This window comes from Drosophila albomicans, chromosome 2L (assembly GCF_009650485.2).
Source record: "Drosophila albomicans strain 15112-1751.03 chromosome 2L, ASM965048v2, whole genome shotgun sequence".
Taxonomy (NCBI): Eukaryota; Metazoa; Arthropoda; class Insecta; order Diptera; family Drosophilidae; genus Drosophila; species Drosophila albomicans.
In genome coordinates, this window is record NC_047628.2 from 7,811,808 (window position 1) to 7,832,364 (window position 20,557).

The following is a 20,557-nucleotide window of genomic DNA, read 5'->3' on the forward strand; positions in this document are numbered from 1 at the left end:
CGATCAGTAGTCAGTCATATATAGGACATATCTATGTATATAAAACACACCCTAAAATCGTCCAGTCCATCATCACTACTGCTGCTACTCCCTCCTCCGCCCCCATCATCCGCATAGGGCGGTCCATAGCGTTGGCTACGATCGCGATCAGCTCTCAGCTGAGCGGGCGTGGTTGCCACATTAGGCGTGTAGCCATTGTAGAAGATCTCTGGCTGTGGCGTGGGCAGCTGGAGTTGTGGATTGCCACAGACTAGAGCCAGCGTCCACATTGTGGAGCACATAAAAATGAGTCCATTCCACATGTTTTGCTAATCCAACAATTGAGATCTAGATAGTATATACTTAGCACTGTCAAGGTCGACTCGCACTGCTTATTAAATCTTTCACAAGCAATTAACAATTTTAATTACAGTCCGCTGCAACACGATTATATAATGCCAAGCTGAAAGTGCGGATCAGCTGTAGAATAAAAGACTTCACTTCACTAGAAAAGAATATTCACTTGATCTTCAAAATAAAGAATAATGAAAGTGAATTTCATTAACATTTATCTGGCTGGCTTTTCTTTGTAACACTTTTCAACACTGTTAGAGCACTTGCTTTTAATACCGTTTGGGACTTTTCGGAGCCCACATACACCCACGTAACGTCACGGAACGCGTCTAAAACTCTACTGAGTTGAGTGTAAGAATTTTTATTTTCGAAATTACTTTGTGACTTTTTTTTCGACTTGAAAATGAATTCAAATTTCAACAACGTCGCACTTGCAGTCGCGGTCTCAGTCACCGACGCAGTCGCAGTCGCAGTCAACGCAATGCCCGATGCTTCTATATGTTGTATGAGATAATCACAATTAGCACTCGTTGCGCTGCCTCTGCTGACGTCGACGTCGGAGCTGGCGACACACTGCTGTCAACAAGCGAGAAATCAACCATAAGCTTGGGAACAACAATGGTGTCCATGTGTGAGTGTGAGTGTGTGTGCATGTAAATGTTTTGCATGCTTGCAATTATAAGGGAGGGTGAGGGCGCCATAGACAACAACAAGTACACGAATACGTCAACGAATACTCACACTCATACATGTACACACACGACTACTAATCAGTCAAAAAAAAAAAAAAAAGGTTTCAACCGCATAATAATAGTGACTGTGAGAAAGTCGCTGCAAACCACTCTTAACTGAGTGAATACTTTTGGATAATAGAAAAGATGAACCGCGAATGAATGCCGGCTCCGAGATCTGAAATGAGTGACAATATTCGTAGTGAACGATCTGAGCTTAATGGACGTTATATCGCCAACTAACAGAGTCCTTTGTATGGTTATATCAAATATGCAATAGCACAAATACATATACATATGTATATAACATATGTATATTTTTTTTGTTTTTTAGAAATGTAGTAACTATGCGGAAAATGCGTGCTCATATGGACATACATATGTATGTATATCTTAATTAGTATTTACTAAGTCTAAATACAGCATATGTAAATAAATACTACATATGCATATATGTAATATACTAATTAGTATACCAAATAAACGATAGATTGTACACGAGTAAATATAAAGCGGATTTACATAACAATAGGATATCTGTCATCATCATCAACTTGTAACAAATAACATAACAGTTGCATATACTGAACTACAAACTATTCTGAAATTTGCCATATAGTAAGTAGTCCTAGTCAGGTCTTTTTTAATATTATCACAATTTAATTTAATGGACCTTGTCTATAAAATATTTGTCTCAAAATAATTTGGATGATCCAAACTTTTAATATCCTACGAAAGTAAGTACTTCATTTTATTAATTTGTTTGCCCTAAAACTACTGCGAATAGCAACATGAAATGAAAAATAAGTTAAATTCTGAAATAAATGACAGTCTTTTTGTAATTACAAAAGTATACACTTAAATAACCTTTCATTAGGACTTAGCATTAATTGAGCAAGTTTAAGCGAATCCAGCTAATTCGTGTCGTTAACATATTGAAGCAATTTCTCATTACCTTCGTGTGTGACTGTGACTCTGACTGTGACCATATATAATATCGCACAATATCGTATAATGCTTCAATGAATTTGCGAAACTAATTTTCCTAATGCGCCAGCGTTAAGCACTGTCGCGCAGTCGCTGTTAATGCTAGCGTCGACGTCAGCGTCGACGTCAGCGTCGACGTCGCAGTCACTGGCCGCATCGTTGCTGGTGCGCATGCGTTCCACTGCGATGCAAAGCACCCGCAACACTTCCCCCACACCCTCACACTTGCCATAATGTCTGGTGGGGCTCTCGGAATGTTTGTTGTAGTCACTCTTGACCTAGCCGCATGTGAAAAATGCTTTGACTCATGCTCTGCTGAGATGGAGGAGAATTGAGGCGGGTTAATTGATGAATATGCAGGTAAGATTTGCTTGAAAGATAAGGAGAGTGCGAGTGAGATGGTGATAGATAGAACTGTCTCTGAGGTGCTAACTGGAGGAGTCATGAATCGCCAGTGAGTACTCGGTCTTGGCATACTGATTGATAGCTTGATAGTCGCATCGAGCATGCAAAATTAACCAGCTTAATTAAAAACGAGATTACTTTACTACAACATACTCAGCACACAATATTTGACATTATTTCATTCAATAGATATAATAAATATCCACATAAATAATTTATTATTAAATTTTATTAATTATATAAACACATTAAATATTACTTATTTATTTATTTTTTTTTTTTTAATTGTTGTGCATATTATATTTCGACTACAAACCATAATACTTGCTTTAATATTTTTATATTTTTTCAATAATTATTAAATTAAAATTTTTTTAAAGTAATTATAATCTTATTTAAATAATATTGCAATGTTATTATGACAATAACCCATATAGATCAGTCAAGCATTATTTCCATCTGAACGAGTCCAGGGTATTGAAAAAGATGTGATTCAGCGTATAATTAGTTCGGGATTGAGATAGGGTTTTGTCTCGGAAATGAGCTCTGTCTTCGAAATGAGCTCATAAATACGCGCTAGCTTTGTGATGTGGTTGAAGTATGTAATTCTATATAAACGTATTTATATCTGCAACAATTCTACAAGTCGCATTACTTATTTTCTCTTATTTTTGTCGAGGAACTTGAAAGTCAAGGTCAAGTGCAAAGTACTTGGGATGGTGGTATACTAAATGCGAAGACAGTAAGTGACCAGAAGCCATTGCAAACCGTGGGAAAATCAATTTTCATAAGGTGTCTGTAACTAATTGAGCTATGTCTATGAATGAATAATTTGAGTACCCGTTACGCCCCTACCTTGTACACCCAATTGGCATGGGGCAGTCAACAATAATTTACTTTAACTTTTTACTTTGTTCTAACAATTAGTTGTCGAGTGAAGCACCTCCGAGAATCAACAACAATAATGAATTGCATTTTAATTACAGCTTATATATATTTTTATTTTTGTTTTAGATTCTTTCCGGTTGTTTTCTCGTTTTGCATTTCGCACAACTTAATTGTCTTATTTCAAAGTGAACTACTAAAATCTTTTTCGAATCCTGATACTCAGTAATTTAAATTCCATTTAACTAATTTAAATTCCATTCCATATGGCATTAACTTGTGCAACTCAGAAATAAGGCTTATGAAGAAAAATGTATTACATTAACTGCCAAAAAATAAAAACAATAATTAGCATTTCTTATATGGTGATTTTAATTATAATTGTTTGAAATGCTCTTTTTCAGTTATCACTTGGTTGAGATAAAAATAGCTCATAGAAATTAGTATTTGACAGTAATTTTTATAACATACTGAAAGTTTACATTCTTCAATTCATTCCAATTTTTGTAATAACCCAATCTTAAAATATAAACTTTATGTGTTTCGTTATACAAAACACTTTTTAGCAGCTTTTTTGATTGCAGAGTTTTGTTATTTTATAAATCATTAAATCAAATATAATTATTTAAGCATTGATTTAGAGAATTGGGAATTGGTAAATTAAAAAAAAAATGTTTCTATTATAAAATTTATAAAATTATAAGTTTAACTTGCACTGCAAGAAATTTGAACTTCGTGGCCAATTTGATCCATCTTGTTACTCTGGGCTTATATTTTTTCAGCTCGCTTTAGACAGCCATAAAGTGCTCGACTATGAGTGTGTTGGTATGATTATTAACCAATTGTGTTAAGTTATTGTATGAAATCATTGTGTCGCGCTCTTCAAAATGTTCAAGTAAAATCAATGTTCTGGTTACGTGTTTGAACATCGTATTCTGCGAATGGTCTTATCAATGTTTTATTATTTAGAATGATGATAACATTATGAAATAAGAATTATAAGTTAGAGTTGCTTCAGGTATTTGACTACCGAGTCGGTAGTACCGACTATGAACAGATGAGAAAAAATCGTATTTTCTAAATTGAAATACAATTGAACTTGTACATAAATAATTGCATACTTTTTTGCTGAACTTCGTTAAGCGATTTTTTGTAGCATACTTTCAGGCGGAACTAATTAAATCTAAATCCAGCCAATCTCTACATTATTTTGACGATTCTGTTGTATCAGCCAATCGTGTAGAGGTTGAAAATATGTCAAAAGTCCATCCATGTTAATTTCTTTAGTACCTATAAGCTGTTGCAAAATTTCCCTGTAGTGCAACGACGAGCCCAGCGACATGGCATGAAATATACTTGGACCTAACTCACGCTGATCTGATAAATCGCAGAGATCCAATGGCGTGTGCACAGAATCCTCCATATACTGACCAGTCTTACTGCAGAAGTGTTTATAGAGTTGAAACTGCAGAACAGTGCTTAAGAATTGACTGCGAATAAGGAGGAATTTTTAGGATATATCTAGTGTTATTTAAAGGATTGCTTACCTTGTGTACTGATCATCTACCTCCATCAGAAGCTTGGCGGGCACATCGAACTGCTCATTACTGCGTCTTCGTGGAGCTGTGGCTCCAGTGTAAAGCTCAGTCAGTCTCCAGTAGGCTTCATTGTCGTCCGCCTTGATGTGTCCACCCAGCACTTCTACTCTATAGCGATCCAGCACATAGAAAACGGGCAGGAGAAAGATAACTTTCAATCCCTGAAGATACAAACGATTCAGGCGAGCAGAAGGATCCAACCACTTTTTGCTGCGGAGCAAGCCAAGCTTGCGCAGATAAGGTGGAGAGGAGGCAGCAAGGGAGAAGCATTTGCCTAGAGCATCACCAAAATTGGGAAAAGGTTCCTCCCGTAACAGCGTGGGTTGAGCCGCGGATGCTTGGTAATACTGTAGATCAGACTGTGCCTCAAACATGTTGAAAAAACGCTCCTCATCGTTAAGGGGACAGTAGCTAAAGTTGACACTAGACACGGTGTAGAATCTCCAAGCCTTATGCCAGCATTCATCCTCGTTGTGGGCAGCCACAGTCTGTGCATTAGACCATAGTGCACTGCTTAATATGAAGTTTTTTAAATAAACCTGTAGCTGATTTATATTATAATTTACCTCTGCAATTGGGGCAACCCCAGTCCATGAAAGTACTCCGCCACATTCCAAAATACACGCTGGGTTGTGCTCATTCCACGTCGATGCAATGCCTCTGTTATATTGGCGAGTCCCCACTCTGGAGACGGCATGTCCTTAAACCAATCAGCCCGAGGACGTCTAAAAGCATTGCCCAAAAAGATCTCAGCTAGATGCTGAGGATAAGGGCGACCTCTTGGCACAAACTGCTCGCCATACATCTTTCTAAGCGCAGCACGCACATGAGCATGAAACTGTATAAATAAAGGACGCAGTGCGGTCATCATGTCATTTAATAGCTTCATAGCCTGGTCACCACTCAGCTCCAGTTGTCGGAACCAAAAATCCTCGGCATGGACAAAACCATTGAGCTTAGCCGACTTCTGATACAACTCCATAAAGTCCACAAACTGATGCCGCTTGGACAGACCTGCAGCTCGTCGCCACTCCAACCAATAGTACTCAATCTCCTCCAGATTCGTAGACTCCTGCACCAACTTCTGCACATCTGGTATAAGTCTTAATGAACAATTAGTCGGTTGTCTATAGGCACAAAGCCTAACTCTTTGACAGCTGTTACTTAAGTTGGCTGCCAGAGCATAAAGCTGATTCAATTCTACGTCACCAAGTGCCTCGTAGCCCAGCTGAGGAATACGCTCCAGCTGACGTCGCTGCAGTGCATCTCCCACATGCAATCGCTTATACTTGGCCACTCGAGAGTGCTGACCCTTCACATAACTGAGCAGCTTCTCATTGGCTAAACTTGCTTGGAGAAGTGCTGTGGAATCGCTCTGTCCACTTAACTCGCTTTTCATCAGGGCCAAAATTTCCTCATCGTAAATAGCGCCAAGCTGCTGATTAATCTCTGACAGAAATATAGCCAAGTTGCTATCACTCATGGGATTGGCCAGCACTGAAGTCAGCCCAATCTAGAGAAAAAGAGGTTTTGTGTAAGAATCATGATTTTTGTTTACTCCAGAAACTGTCTATTTTATTGATTGCATAACTTATCTTAGCTATTCAATTAATAAGTTAAACCAGCCACATAAGTATTGTAAATCTTTTTTCAATCTCTTATCCTAATCCTCATATCTTAATTATCTTCAACTAATTACTGAATTCAACCGATTTGTTGTTTTACTTACAAAAATGATCAGAACTGTGAGCATTTCACTACTCAGTTTGAAGATTTAAGATTCGCGACACGTAATAAAATTTAAAGTTAAGACAAAAACGTTGAAGGCATGCGCAGCTCTCGAAAGCAACTGAGTAACTGACAAAAAAAAAAACCTAACTTCAAGAAAGACACCTAGAGAAAACTGAAAATGGAATTGCCAATTTGTAATTGTAATGTGTCCCACTTAATAAGAACAACAAGTTTTGATTGTAAAATGGCTTTTAATACTATACACTTCAAAACAAGGGAAGAAGCTATAATTCATTGACCAACGAACTTCGTGGAAATTGGTTGGGACATTTCCAATTACGACGACACACATTCTGCGAATATAAAGAAAATTAGATGTTAGAGAATATCTAAAGGAATATATATGATTACTTACTGTCGGATGCGGTCCAGCCAATATGCACATTATTCTTGATGTTCTCGGCCTCGAGCCAGACGCGAAGAGGTTCAAAGAACTCGGCGATTGCCTTGCCGCTCATAATACGCTCCCCGTTAAAGGCCTCCAGTGCATCGGGCCAGGGCTTGGAAGCACCCAAAGAGAGCATATTCCTATTAAGAACAAGTTAATTAATTAAGTTGTACCAAGTGAAATTTGGTCGTACTTACTGGAATGCGGCACCAGCTGCTGCACTGCCATAGATATCACAGTTGTCCAAGGGCAAATCGGGATTTGTGGCATCGTATTGACCAGCCTTGACGCAAGCGGACTTGTAGAATTGGAATTGGATGATGAATGAAACTAGATATCTATAAAATATAAACAAATTTTAAAATCCACTACTAATACTCAAAAGCTGTTTTACTCACCTCAAGTATTCTACATCAGCTGAAATGTGATATTTGGCTGGAGGATCAAAGTCCTTCTCGGAACGCACAACTGGGGGTTCAATGCCGGAGTATTCCTCACGCAGCTTCCAGAAGGCGCAGTTCCAATTGGCTTTGTCCACCTCACCTCGGAACAACGACCAACGATACTTGTCCAGGGTGAACGCGAAAGGCAAAAATACAATCTTATCGAGCGCAGTCAGGAATAGCTGATTGATACGGGCCTCCTCATCTAGCACAAAGTTCTTCAACAGTCCAATCTTCTCTAGATGCCTTGGTGTCGACACAGACAGCGAAAGCACGTCGCCAACAGCCTCATGGAAACCGGGATTGGCGCCACCGCGATACACAAATGGCTGATGTTGATACTGCAGGTAGTATTGGATGTGACCCTGTTCGTGGTGCACGGTAAAAAACTGACTTTGGGTAACCGTAGTGCACTGCTTGATGCGCACATCATCCGTAAGGTAAAAGTCCCAGGCGCTGGCGTGGCAGATCAAATCCCGACCATCAGTGGGCTTCTCAATAATCGACTTATCCCAGAAAGGTCTATAAGCCGAAATCATTTCATTATTTTAAACACCTGAGGTCATAAAGCGTCTCGAGCTTACTGTGGCAATTTGGTTAGGTTCATGGAGGTGAAGAAATCATCGGCCATTTGGAACATCTTAAGTGGAGTGTACCCTTGATTGATCATTTCGCTGGTCACATCCACGAGCGGCTTATCGGGGAAAGGTGTCACCAACGAAGCAATATTCGACCATTGTTGTGCCCACATATTGCCCAACAGATGCATGGGCAATGGACCCTTTTCAGACACGACATCATCACCGTAATGCTGCCTTAGGCGGTAGCGCACATAGCCATGAATTTGCTCATAGAGTGGACGAATCTCGGCAAAAATATCATCCAGCTGTTTCTCGAAAGTATCATCCTCATATTCATCCAGCCAGAGTTCAGCACCAGAAGTGAAATCTAAGTAAAGAAGTTATCATTATGTAAAAGATTGAGAAGGAATATATGAATTTAACACTGCCTACAACTATTTGGCGCATACTTTTGGAACTTTAATATATATATTTTTTATTTTAAGCTATATATTTTAAATTGAACCAAATGAAATTAAATTTTTTTAATAATACGATTAAGATAATAGCAAGTAAAAAAGCCACAGTCGAGCCCACTCGAAATGCCGGCTACTCATTTTGAGTAAAGGCAAAAAGTGCTGTATTATTCCTTAAATATACTCGACTGTTGACGCTGACCATACTTTATGGGGTCGGAGATGCGTCTTTCTGTCTATTACAAGAATAATTATGAATCTTTTACTACATTTGGAAGCGAACTTCCATATTCCTTCAGGTATATTACTACTAGTTTTATTGTGCACTTACTATTCAGTATGGCTGCCTTTGTATTTAACTCAAAGTAACGCTCGAATTCGGAACGCACAGGTGTTCCAGCCTTATCGTAGAACTGCACCCAATAGTACTTTAGTTCTTCGGGGTCGCGGCTTGTCTGGATGACTTCCTCGATTTCGGGCTCAAGTGCCAAATCACATTTCGTGTTATTTTTGTAGTCACACACCTTGACTTTAGCATAGTTGGAGTCCATAGCTGAAATGGTCTCCAGGAACTCAGCATAATCGGCCTCTGTCAAAGCAGCATATCCGAGTTTTGAGAGCGATTTGAACTGACGCTTAATATCCTCAGATTGATAGGTGCGCCAACTGAACTTCTGTATATCGGAAGCTACTTCCTTCATGAACTTTGCCCGATCAGCGGAAAGCTCGTTCTTATTCTTATCATTCTCATCGGTGATGTTGGAAGCATAGGCCCAGGAAGCTTCTGTCACAACATTGGTGCGCTTCGCAAGCTCCTTATTCAAATTTTCTAAATATTCCTTGGCCTGAATCTCCTCCTTGACTAGAGCTTGCGTAAGCTACAATTCAAAGAGATAGTTAGATGAAAGCTTCCCAAAATTGTGGCAAATAACTTACCGCAAATGTAGCCACAAGGGCTAACAGTAAAAGCTTCATGCTTCCGAAAAACTTTTAGCTGAAAGTAAACATTTTTAACTTTTATCTGTTTAGAATAGACATAAAACTGGTGACTCTGATATTTACTTCTATAGAGAAATACTAAAGTATATCAGCACATAATTCATTAAGATGACTCTGAGGTCAATTTTCACAGATCTCCATCTCGGGTATAATCATTATTCAAGTTGTTCTTATTTTATTCGTCCAATGAATGACATTATTAATATTTCGGACAAGCCGATAAGCAAGTACTACTTGAAGTAATTATAGTTCAAAACTTGTGCCGATAAGCATTTTAACGTTATATAAGTGAAGTGTAAGTATATATTTTTTAAATTGGTTAAACATTTGTCGATATATTTCCAATAATGAGTTACGGAGAAATCTGTGAGGTGCTATATTAATGATTTATGGAACATATAATTGAAGTACGTACTTAAAATTGGAAGCAAACACATCAAATTGAAAATCTGTAATTAATTTTTATACATCGATTTTAAAACGTTTTTTTTATAAATGCTTTTACATAATGCTATACATATTTATTCATAAGCTGTCGAAAGGAAAGTTTTATAAGTTTTAATCGGCTCGATGAGATGGCAAATATTTGTTAATTGCTCGAAAGAGCAGGAGAAATCTTTAAAGTAGTTAAGTTTACTGTAATGCTAGTTGAGCACTTGACTAGCGACAACCCGGGATTCTATCAATATCGAAACACTTATCAGGACTATAAATAATTGCTGATAAGCGAGAAACTACTGATACTTTCATGGGACAAAACGATAAGATTTCAATCGGATTATCGTTAAAAGTGAATTGAATCATATGAAGAACGATAAACAGAATAAATGTTTTTGCAGTAGATACTTTAAATTTAGAAACCGATTATCATGGCAATTGTGTTCAGTAAATTGAAACAAAAGCATTAATTAATTAATTACAAAATCGTGCTTATTTGCAAGTGCAACGACTCATTTCAAATTCTTATGACAATAAAATTAAAACAAAAAACTTTTATACATAATAACAAGTAAGAAAGTTACAGACGAGTGTACTCGACTGTGAGATACCCGCTACCTATTTTGAATAAAAGGAAAATATTGCAGTATTCTTATACCCGTTACCCATAGGGTAGAAGGGTATTATAACTTTGTGCCGACAGGAAATGTATGTAACAGGTAGAACGTCTGTCCGTCCGTCCGTATGAAACACAGGATTTCAGAGACTATAAGATATATAGCTATAATTTCGCCAAAATACAAAATCGATATAGTACCACACTCATTTCACTGGTCACCACACTCAAAATATACCATAGACGGCATAATATACCAGATTGTCGGCCAAAGCAACTAAAACCCCTAGTAAGCAGGCGTTTTTGCCCATGCAAAAGTATTTTTTTAATAACTTCCATAATTTTTGTCTGATCGCAACAAAATTTTCAGGAATAACAATAACCATAGTTATTATTGTACATACCAGCAGCATATCGCAGCTCTAGCTTTAAAGTTACGCTTGTTTTTCGATTTTTTTGATATGCGGGGGCTGAAGTGGGCGTGGCAAAAATTTGAAACAAGCTTGATCTGCGTGCAAACATGACAAATGCTGTCGAAAAAAATTGTAGCTCTATCTCTTATACGAGTAGTCTCTGAGATCCAGTGTTTCATACGGACAGACGGACAGACACACAGACGGATAAACGGACAGACACACAGACGGACATGGGTACGGCTATTGATGCTGATCAAGAATATATATACTTTATAGGGTCGGAGATGCCTCCTTCTACCTGTTACATACATTTCCTGGCGGCACAAAGTTATAATACCCTTCTACCCTATGGGTAGCGGGTATAAAAACAACAACATAAACGTACCTAATTGATATGCAGCAACGATAGAGCCGCAAACGGTCTTGAACGAACGGCGAGCAAAATGAAACTGAAACTGTTCTAAATTCGGTGCTCTCGGCCAGACGAATTGTTCGCGATATGACTACCAATAAACTGAATGCAGTCGGCAGTCGTCAGTGGCCGAAAGTGCTGTTAGATAAAAATGAAAACCCTGCCGTCTACCTTAGATGAACCTTGGACGCACTCAAACCTAAACTACAAACCGAGCGAGTAATATTCGACAATTCATAAAATTGGAAGACGCAGGCTAACCAGCTGCTGTTGCACCTAGAACCGTTGGCAATTTGTAATTCTAATGTATTCCAATAACAACAACGAGTTTTGATTGTTAAATGTCTTTTAATACTTCACACTACAAAATAAAGAAATAAGGCATATAACATAGTTGGTTGGGACATTTCCAATTACGACGACACACATTCTGCGAATATAAAGAAAATTAGATGTTAGAGAATATCTAAAGGAATATATATGATTACTTACTGTCGGATGCGGTCCAGCCAATATGCACATTATTCTTGATGTTCTCGGCCTCGAGCCAGACGCGAAGAGGTTCAAAGAACTCGGCGATTGCCTTGCCGCTCATAATACGCTCCCCGTTGAAGGCCTCCAGTGCATCGGGCCAAGGCTTCGAAGCACCCAAAGAGAGCATGCTCCTGTCGAGAGCAAGTCAATTAATTAAGTTTAACCAAGTGAAATTCTGTCGCACTTACTGGAATGCGGCACCAGCTGCTGCACTGCCATAGATATCACAGTTGTCCAAGGGCAAATCGGGATTTGTGGCATCGTATTGACCAGCCTTGATGCAAGCGGACTTGTAGAATTGGAATTGGATGATGAATGAAACTAGATATCTACAAAATATAAACAAATTTTAAAATCCACTACTAATACTCAAAAGCTGTTTTACTCACCTCAAGTATTCTACATCAGCTGAAATGTGATATTTGGCTGGAGGATCAAAGTCCTTCTCGGAACGCACAACTGGAGGTTCTATTCCGGAGTATTCCTCACGCAGCTTCCAGAAGGCGCAGTTCCAGTTGGCTTTGTCCACCTCACCTCGGAACAACGACCAACGATACTTGTCCAGGGTGAACGCGAAAGGCAAAAATACAATCTTATCGAGCGCGGTCCGGAACAGCTGATTGATACGGGCCTCCTCATCTAGCACAAAGTTCTTCAACAGTCCAATCTTCTCTAGATGCCTTGGTGTCGAAACAGACAGCGAAAGCACGTCGCCAACAGCCTCATGGAAACCGGGATTGGCGCCACCGCGATACACAAATGGCTGATGTTGATACTGCAGGTAGTATTGGATGTGACCCTGTTCGTGGTGCACGGTAAAAAACTGACTTTGGGTAACCGTAGTGCACTGCTTGATGCGCACATCATCCGTAAGGTAAAAGTCCCAGGCGCTGGCATGGCAGATCAAATCCCGACCATCAGTGGGCTTCTCAATGATCGACTTATCCCAGAAAGGTCTATAAGCGGAAATCATTTCATTATTTTAAACAGCTGAGGTCTTAGAGCGTCTCGAGCTTACTGTGGCAATTTGGTTAGGTTCATGGAGGTGAAGAAATCATCGGCCATTTGGAACATCTTAAGTGGAGTGTACCCTTGATTGATCATTTCACTGGTCACATCCACGAGCGGCTTGTCAGGGAATGGTGTCACCAACGAAGCAATATTCGACCATTTTTGTGCCCACATATTGCCCAATAGATGCATGGGCAATGGACCCTTTTCAGACACGACATCATCACCGTAATGCTGCCTTAGACGGTAGCGCACATAGCCATGGACTTGCTCATAGAGTGGACGAATCTCGGCAAAAATATCATCCAGCTGTTTCTCGAAAGTATCATCCTCATATTCATCCAGCCAGAGTTCAGCACCAGAAGTGAAATCTAAGTAAAGAAGTTATAATTATGTAAAAGATTGAGAAGGAATATATGAATTTAACACTGCCTACAACTATTTGGCGCATACTTTTGGAACTTTAATATATATATTTTTTATTTTAAGCTATATATTTTAAATTGAACCAAATGAAATTAAATTTTTTTAATAATACGATTAAGATAATAGCAAGTAAAAAAGCCACAGTCGAGCCCACTCGAAATGCCGGCTACTCATTTTGAGTAAAGGCAAAAAGTGCTGTATTATTCCTTAAATATACTCGACTGTTGACGCTGACCATACTTTATGGGGTCGGAGATGCGTCTTTCTGTCTATTACAAGAATAATTATGAATCTTTTACGACATTTGGAAGCGAACTTCCATATTCCTTCAGGTATATTACTACTAGTTTTATTGTGCACTTACTATTCAGTATGGCTGCCTTTGTATTTAACTCAACGTAACGCTCGAATTCGGAACGCACAGGTGTTCCAGCCTTATCGTAGAACTGCACCCAATAGTACTTTAGTTCTTCGGGATCGCGGCTTGTCTGGATGACTTCCTCGATTTCGGGCTCAAGTGCCAAATCACATTTCGTGTTATTTTTGTAGTCACACACCTTGACTTTAGCATAGTTGGAGTCCATAGCTGAAATGGTCTCCAGGAACTCAGCATAATCGGCCTCTGTCAAAGCAGCATATCCGAGTTTTGAGAGCGATTTGAACTGACGCTTAATATCCTCAGATTGATAGGTGCGCCAACTGAACTTCTGTATATCGGAAGCTACTTCCTTCATGAACTTTGCCCGATCAGCGGAAAGCTCGTTCTTATTCTTATCATTCTCATCGGTGATGTTGGAAGCATAGGCCCAGGAAGCTTCTGTCACAACATTGGTGCGCTTCGCAAGCTCCTTATTCAAATTTTCTAAATATTCCTTGGCCTGAATCTCCTCCTTGACTAGAGCTTGCGTAAGCTACAATTCAAAGAGATAGTTAGATGAAAGCTTCCCAAAATTGTGGCAAATAACTTACCGCAAATGTAGCCACAAGGGCTAACAGTAAAAGCTTCATGCTTCCGAAAAACTTTTAGCTGAAAGTAAACATTTTTAACTTTTATCTGTTTAGAATAGACATAAAACTGGTGACGCTGATATTTACTTCTATAGAGAAATATTAAAGTATATCAGCACATAATTCATTAAGATGACTCTGAAGTCAATTTTCACAGATCTCCATCTCGGGCATAATCATTATTCAATTTGTTCTTATTTTCTTTGCCCATATATAGATCAAACTAAAGGAATGCAATTTTTCCAGTTGCATAATTAGTTGAATGACATTATTAATATTTCGAACAAGTCGATAAGCAAGTACTACTTGAAGTAATTATAGTTCAAAACTTGTGCCGATAAGCATTTTTACGTTATATAAGTGAAGTGTAAGTACATATTTTTTAAATTGGTTAAACATTTGTCGATATATTTCCAATAATGAGTTACAGAGAAATCTGTGAGTTGCTATATTAATGATTTATGGATCATATATTTCAAGTACGTACTTAAAATTGCAAACAAACACATGATATTAAAAATTTATACTTCGATTTTAAAAGATTTTTTGAAGAAAATGCTATACAGACTTATTCATGGGCTGTCGAATGGAAAGTTTTATAAGTTTTAATCAGCTCGATGGGATGGCAAATATTTGTTAATTGTTCAAAAGAGCAGGAGAAGTTATTAAAATTTTTAAGTCTACTGTAATATTAGCTTAGCACTTGACTAGCGACAACACGGGATGACGTCTATATCGAAACACATATCAGGATCGTAAACAATTGCTGATAAGCTGGAATAAACTACCGAAGAATTCGTTCACTATTTACTGATACTTTCATGGGGCAAAACGATAAGATTTCAATCGGATTATCGTTAAAAGTCAATTGAATCATATGAAGAACGATAAAAAGAATAAATGTTTTTGCAGTAGTTACTTTAAATTTAGAAACCGATTGTCATGGCAATTGAGTGTTCAGTAAATTGAAACAAAAGCATTAATTAATTAATTACAAAATCGTGTTATTTGCAAGTGCAACGACTCATTTCAAGTTCTTATGACAATACAATTAAAACAAAAAACTAATATACATAATAAAAACAACAACATAAACGTACTTAATTGATATGCAGCAACGATAGAGCCGCAAACGATCTTGAACGAACGGCGCGCAAAATGAAACTGAAACTGTTGTAAATTCGGTGCCTTAATTTTATAGAAGTGACTAGCTCTCGGCCAGACGAATTGTTCGCGATGTGGCTGCCGATAAACTGAATGCAGTCGGCAGTTGGCAGTCGGCAATCATCAGTCGCCGAAAGTGCTGTTAGATAAAAATTAAAACCCTGCCGTGTACCTTAGACGAACCTTGGACGCACTCAAGTCTAACTCAATATTACAAAACTACAAACCGAGCGAGTAATATTCGACAATTCATAAAATTGAAAGACGCAGGCTAACCAGGTGCTGTTGTACCTAGAACCGTTGGCAATTTGTAATTGTAATGTACTATATTCCACTTAATAAGAACTACGAGTTTTGATTGTTTAATGTCTTTTAATACTTCACACTACAAAATAAAGAAATAAGGCATACTTTATTGAACAACGAACTTCGTGGAAATTGGTTGGGACATTTCCAATTACGACGACACACATTCTGCGAATATAAAGAAAATTAGATGTTAGAGAATATCTAAAGGAATATATAAGATTACTTACTGTCGGATGCGGTCCAGCCAATATGCACATTATTCTTGATGTTCTCGGCCTCGAGCCAGACGCGAAGAGGTTCAAAGAACTCGGCGATTGCCTTACCGCTCATAATACGCTCCCCGTTGAAGGCCTCCAGTGCATCGGGCCAGGGTTTGGAAGCACCCAAAGAGAGCATATTCCTATTAAGAACAAGTTAATTAATTAAGTTGTACCAAGTGAAATTTGGTCGTACTTACTGGAATGCGGCACCAGCTGCTGCACTGCCATAGATATCACAGTTGTCCAAGGGCAAATCGGGATTTGTGGCATCGTATTGACCAGCCTTGATGCAAGCGGACTTGTAGAATTGGAATTGGATGATGAATGAAACTAGATATCTATAAAATAAAAAAAAAAATGTTAAAATCTACTACTAATACTCATAAGCTGTTTTACTCACCTCAAGTATTCTACATCAGCTGAAATGTGATATTTGGCTGGAGGATCAAAGTCCTTCTCGGAACGCACAACTGGGGGTTCAATTCCGGAGTATTCCTCGCGCAGCTTCCAGAACGCGCAGTTCCAATTAGCTTTGTCCACCTCACCTCGGAACAACGACCAACGATACTTGTCCAGGGTGAATGCGAAAGGCAAAAATACAATCTTATCGAGCGCAGTCAGGAATAGCTGATTGATACGGGCCTCCTCATCTAGCACAAAGTTCTTCAACAGTCCAATCTTCTCCAGATGCCTTGGTGTCGACACAGACAACGAAAGCACGTCGCCAACAGCCTCATGGAAACCGGGATTGGCGCCAGTACGATACACAAATGGCTGATGTTGATACTGCAGGAAGTACTGAATGTGACCCTGTTCGTGGTGCACGGTGAAAAATTGACTTTGGGTAACCGTAGTGCACTGCTTGATGCGCACATCGTCCGTAAGGTAGAAGTCCCAGGCGCTGGCATGGCAGATCAAATCCCGACCATCAGAGGGCTTCTCAATGATCGACTTGTCCCAGAAAGCTCTATAAATAAAATCATTTTCTCACTATATTAAATACCCGAGGTTGTAAAGCATCTTAAGCTTACTGGGGCAACTTGGTTAGGTTCATGGAGGTAAAGAAATCATCGGCCATTTGGAACATCTTAAGTGGAGTGTACCCTTGATTGATCATTTCACTGGTCACATCCACGAGCGGCTTATCGGGGAAAGGTGATACCAACGAAGCAATATCTGACCATTGTTGTGCCCACATATTGCCCAACAGATGCATGGGCAATGGACCCTTTTCAGAAACGACATCATCACCGTAATGCTTTCTTAGGCGGTAGCGCACATAGCCATGGATTTGCTCATAGAGTGGACGAATCTCGGCAAAAATATCATCCAACTGTTTTTCGAAAGTATCATCCTCATATTCATCCAGCCAGAGTTCAGCACCAGAGGTGAAATCTAAGTAAAAAAGTTATAAGGAATGAATATAACTATAACTATTTAAAGCACACTTTAAGAACTACGATATGACTTAATTAAACTAAGAATTTAAGAGCTATGCAATTTCTTAAGAGTTTTTGAGGACTACCGAATGAATGAACCGAATGAAATTTAATTATACCCGCTAGTGTAGAAGGGTATTATAACGTTGTGCCAGTATATATGTATATAAAGTATATATGTACATATATTCATCATATGCGTCAGCATTCGAGAAAACATAGCCATATCTGTTTGTCCTTACGAACACCTAGATGTCAGAGACTATAAGAGATGGAGCTATAATTTTCAGACAGCATTTTCACGCAGATCAAGTTTGTTTAAAATTTTTGCCACGCCCAACAAGCGAATTTTGGTATAGACAATAATAACTATGGTACTTTTGATTCCTGAGAAGATACCAAAATAATTTACCTCAAAAATACTTAAATATATATTCGAAATGCTATATTTGGTATATTGATATAGTACTAAATTCAACATATACCATAGATTACAAAATATACCGGATTGTCAGCAAAAGCAACAACCCCCTTGGTGAGTAGGCGCTTTTGCCCATAAAAAAGTATCTCTTAAATAACTTCTATAATTTTCAATACTCTTACTCTTCAAAACTGTTACTATTGTATGTACCGCTTACGCTTGTCATTCGATTTTTGTCAATTTGCGGTAGTGGGCTTGTCAAATATTTGAAACAAACTTCATCTGCGTGCAAAAATAACAAATGCTGTCAAATTATAGTATATACATTTATCTGTTATAGTCTCTGATATCCAGTGTTTCAGACGGACAAGCAGACAAACGGTCTGACGGACATGGCTATATCGTTTCGGCTATTGACGCTGGTCAATACTGATATATACTCGTATGTGGGGTCGGAGATGCGTCTTTCTGCCTAGTACATTAATTATTATGAATCTATTCACGACATTAGGAAGCGAACTTCCAAACATGTTTAAGGTATATTACTGCTAGTTTTATTGTGCACTTACTATTCAGTTTGGCTGCCTTTGTATTTAACTCAACGTAACGCTCGAATTCGGAACGCACAGCTGTTCCAGCCTTATCGTAGAATTGCACCCAATAGTGCTTCAGTTCTTCGGGGTCGCGGCTTGTCTGGATAACATCCTCGATTTCGGGTTCAAGTGCCAAATCACATTTCGTGTTATTTTTGTAGTCACACACTTTGACTTTAGCATAGTTGGATTCCATGGCGGAAATAGTCTCCAGGAACTGAGCGTAATCGGCCTCGGTCAAAGCAGCATATCCGAGTTTGGAGAGCGATTTGAACTGACGCTTAATATCCTCAGATTGATAGGTGCGCCAACTGAACTTCTGTATATCGGAAGCTACTTCCTTCATGAACTTTGCCAATTCAGCGGATACCTCGTTCTTCTTCTTTTCGTTCTCATCATTGATGTTGGAAGCATAGGCCCAGGAAGCTTCTGTTTCGACATTGGTGCGCTTTGCGAGCTCCTTATTCAAATTTTCTAAATACTCCTTGGCTTGAATCTCCTCCTTGACCAGAGCTTGCGTAAACTACAAATCCCAGAGATAGTTAGATGAAAACTTCCCAAAATTGTGACAAATAACTTACCGCAAATGTAGCCGCAAGGGCTAACAGCAAAACCTTCATGCTTCCGAACAACTTTCAACTGGAAGAAAACATTTTTAATTTTGATCAGTTTAGAAATAGAAATAAAACTGGTGACGCTGATCTTTAGTTCTATATTTAGAGTGAAAAATAAAAGTATCTCAGCACAAAATTGATTAAGATGACTCTGAGGTCAATTCCGACAGATCTCCATCTCGGGCATAATCATTATTAAATTTGTTCTTATTTAATTTGCCCATATGTCGATCAAAGTAAAGAAATGCAATTTGCCCAGTTGCACAATCAGTCTGATGTGCACATTTCCAGGTATTTTTAATACGTCGCAAGCCGATAAGCAAGTACTACTTGAAGTAATTATTGTTTAAAACTTGTGTCGATAACTATTTTTATTTTATATAAGGGAGAAATCTGTGAGGTGATATATTAATGATTTATGGATCATATAATTTAAGTACGTACTTAAAATTGCAAGCAAATACATAAAATTGAAAATGTGTAATTAATATTAATACCTCTATTTCAACAAAAAATTTTTTTTTGTAATTCTTATGGGCTGTCGAATGGAAAGTTTTATAAGCTTTAATCAGCTCGATGAGATGGCAAATATTTGTTAATTGTTCGGAAGAGCAATCAGCTCGATGAGATGGCAAATATTTGAGAAGTCTTTAAAATATTTAAGTATACTGTAATGTTAGTTTAGCACTTGACTAGCGACAACCCGGGATTATATGTATATCAAAACACATGTCAGGATCATAAACAATTGCCGATAAGCTGGAATAATCTACCGAAGAATTCGTTCACTATTTACTGATACTTTCATGGGGCAAGACGATAAGATTTAAATCTAATTATCATCGAAAGTGAATTGAATCATATGAGTAACGAACAATAGATTATATAGTTTTGAATTAGTTACTTTAAATTTAGAAAACGATTGTCATGGCAATTAAGTGTTCAGTAAATTGAAATAAAAGCACAAATTAACAAGGCAGCGCGTAGCAAGCAATGACGATTTCGCATTAATTAATTAATTATTTACAAAATCGTGCTTATTTGCGAGTGCAACGACTCACTTCAAGTTCTTATGACGATAAAAAAAAAAAAAATATATTAATATAAAAACAACAACATAAACGTACCTAATTGATACGCTGCAACGATAGAGCCGCAAACGATCTTGAACGAACCGCGCGCGAATTGAAACTGAAATTGTTGGAATCTTGGTGCGTGAGTTTTATAGCAGCCGAATGGTTGACTGGTTCTCGGCCAGACGATATGGATCACCTACAACGAATTGATTGCGACGTGACTG

The 20,557-nt window shown here is 38.3% G+C and overlaps 5 protein-coding genes and 2 long non-coding RNA genes across 13 annotated transcripts in view; 2 read left to right on the forward strand and 5 right to left on the reverse strand.

Annotated features, from left to right (window-relative positions):
• Positions 1-675, reverse strand: part of LOC117566099 (angiotensin-converting enzyme) — a 62,479-nt gene extending 61,804 nt beyond the window's left edge. Inside the window, exons 1-2 of one of the 2 annotated variants that reach the window (XM_034245569.2) lie at positions 610-628; positions 51-459 (exon numbers count right to left, since the gene is read on the reverse strand). In XM_034245569.2, the coding sequence (XP_034101460.2) occupies positions 51-302 (252 nt within the window). In that variant the 5' untranslated portion in view covers positions 303-459; positions 610-628. Of the gene's footprint in view, positions 1-50 lie in introns of both variants that reach the window. The other variant, XM_034245568.2, reaches the window with a different exon arrangement.
• A 3,849-nt stretch (positions 676-4,524) lies between these two features.
• On the reverse strand, positions 4,525-6,446 carry LOC117563793 (angiotensin-converting enzyme). The gene is made up of 3 exons (XM_034242323.2): positions 5,506-6,446; positions 4,889-5,449; positions 4,525-4,831 (listed from the first exon to the last, which is right to left on the reverse strand). Exons 1-3 carry the CDS (start codon positions 6,420-6,422, stop codon positions 4,525-4,527), a joined length of 1,785 nt encoding a protein of 594 aa, XP_034098214.2. The 5' UTR covers positions 6,423-6,446.
• Positions 6,447-6,909: 463 nt separating this feature from the next.
• LOC117563792 (angiotensin-converting enzyme-like) lies at positions 6,910-15,645 on the reverse strand. Of its 3 annotated transcripts, none has more exons than XM_052003095.1 (8): positions 15,558-15,645; positions 9,534-9,591; positions 8,929-9,475; positions 8,146-8,509; positions 7,517-8,083; positions 7,316-7,456; positions 7,086-7,258; positions 6,910-7,023 (listed from the first exon to the last, which is right to left on the reverse strand). In XM_052003095.1, the coding sequence occupies exons 2-8, from the start codon at positions 9,570-9,572 to the stop codon at positions 7,007-7,009; spliced, it is 1,848 nt and encodes a 615-aa protein (XP_051859055.1). In that variant the 5' UTR covers positions 9,573-9,591; positions 15,558-15,645; the 3' UTR covers positions 6,910-7,006. The 3 variants fall into 3 exon arrangements, with proteins under 3 accessions (XP_051859055.1, XP_034098213.1, XP_051859056.1); XM_034242322.2 differs by lacking the exon at positions 15,558-15,645 and adding an exon at positions 11,452-11,470; XM_052003096.1 differs by lacking the exon at positions 15,558-15,645 and having other exon boundaries at positions 9,534-9,609.
• Positions 6,910-15,645, reverse strand: LOC117563796 (angiotensin-converting enzyme-like). Its single transcript, XM_052003094.1, has 8 exons — positions 15,558-15,645; positions 14,419-14,476; positions 13,814-14,360; positions 13,031-13,394; positions 12,402-12,968; positions 12,201-12,341; positions 11,971-12,143; positions 6,910-7,023 (listed from the first exon to the last, which is right to left on the reverse strand). Exons 2-8 carry the CDS (start codon positions 14,455-14,457, stop codon positions 7,007-7,009), a joined length of 1,848 nt encoding a protein of 615 aa, XP_051859054.1. The 5' UTR covers positions 14,458-14,476; positions 15,558-15,645; the 3' UTR covers positions 6,910-7,006.
• LOC117563795 (angiotensin-converting enzyme) lies at positions 6,917-20,516 on the reverse strand. 3 transcript variants are annotated; one of them, XM_052003092.1, is made up of 8 exons: positions 20,385-20,516; positions 19,225-19,282; positions 18,620-19,166; positions 17,222-17,585; positions 16,591-17,157; positions 16,388-16,528; positions 16,158-16,330; positions 6,917-7,023 (listed from the first exon to the last, which is right to left on the reverse strand). In XM_052003092.1, the coding sequence occupies exons 2-8, from the start codon at positions 19,261-19,263 to the stop codon at positions 7,007-7,009; spliced, it is 1,848 nt and encodes a 615-aa protein (XP_051859052.1). In that variant the 5' UTR covers positions 19,264-19,282; positions 20,385-20,516; the 3' UTR covers positions 6,917-7,006. The 3 variants fall into 3 exon arrangements, with proteins under 3 accessions (XP_051859052.1, XP_051859053.1, XP_034098216.1); XM_052003093.1 differs by lacking the exon at positions 6,917-7,023 and adding an exon at positions 11,807-11,908; XM_034242325.2 differs by lacking the exon at positions 6,917-7,023 and adding an exon at positions 15,974-16,095.
• LOC127565275 (uncharacterized) lies at positions 7,913-17,129 on the forward strand. 2 transcript variants are annotated; one of them, XR_007954641.1, is made up of 2 exons: positions 7,913-8,001; positions 17,076-17,129. It is a non-coding gene; the product is annotated as an uncharacterized LOC127565275 (long non-coding RNA). The 2 variants fall into 2 exon arrangements; XR_007954642.1 differs by lacking the exon at positions 7,913-8,001 and adding an exon at positions 12,810-12,886.
• LOC127565276 (uncharacterized) lies at positions 14,517-15,080 on the forward strand. The gene is made up of 3 exons (XR_007954643.1): positions 14,517-14,824; positions 14,888-14,936; positions 14,999-15,080. It is a non-coding gene; the product is annotated as an uncharacterized LOC127565276 (long non-coding RNA).
• Positions 20,517-20,557: the final 41 nt, after the last annotated feature.

Bases quoted from the DNA above. Each gene is read 5' to 3' on its own strand.
- LOC117563796 (XM_052003094.1), bottom strand. From the start codon at position 14,457: ATGAAGCTTTTACTGTTAGCCCTTGTGGCTACATTTGCG. The intron at 13,395-13,813 runs GTAAGTGCACAA...TTCTTTACTTAG, and splicing joins AAAGGCAGCCATACTGAATA to ATTTCACTTCTGGTGCTGAA. The intron at 12,969-13,030 runs GTAAGCTCGAGA...TTCCGCTTATAG, and splicing joins AACCTAACCAAATTGCCACA to ACCTTTCTGGGATAAGTCGA.
- LOC117563793 (XM_034242323.2), bottom strand. From the start codon at position 6,422: ATGAGTGATAGCAACTTGGCTATATTTCTGTCAGAGATTAATCAGCAG. The intron at 5,450-5,505 runs GTAAATTATAAT...CATATTAAGCAG, and splicing joins GGGTTGCCCCAATTGCAGAG to TGCACTATGGTCTAATGCAC. The intron at 4,832-4,888 runs GTAAGCAATCCT...CCTTATTCGCAG, and splicing joins GTAGATGATCAGTACACAAG to TCAATTCTTAAGCACTGTTC.
- LOC117563795 (XM_052003092.1), bottom strand. From the start codon at position 19,263: ATGAAGGTTTTGCTGTTAGCCCTTGCGGCTACATTTGCG. The intron at 19,167-19,224 runs GTAAGTTATTTG...TGGGATTTGTAG, and splicing joins CCCTTGCGGCTACATTTGCG to TTTACGCAAGCTCTGGTCAA. The intron at 17,158-17,221 runs GTAAGCTTAAGA...TTTTATTTATAG, and splicing joins AACCTAACCAAGTTGCCCCA to AGCTTTCTGGGACAAGTCGA.
- LOC117563792 (XM_052003095.1), bottom strand. From the start codon at position 9,572: ATGAAGCTTTTACTGTTAGCCCTTGTGGCTACATTTGCG. The intron at 7,457-7,516 runs GTGAGTAAAACA...TATATTTTATAG, and splicing joins GCTGATGTAGAATACTTGAG to ATATCTAGTTTCATTCATCA. The intron at 7,259-7,315 runs GTAAGTACGACC...TGTTCTTAATAG, and splicing joins GCAGCTGGTGCCGCATTCCA to GAATATGCTCTCTTTGGGTG.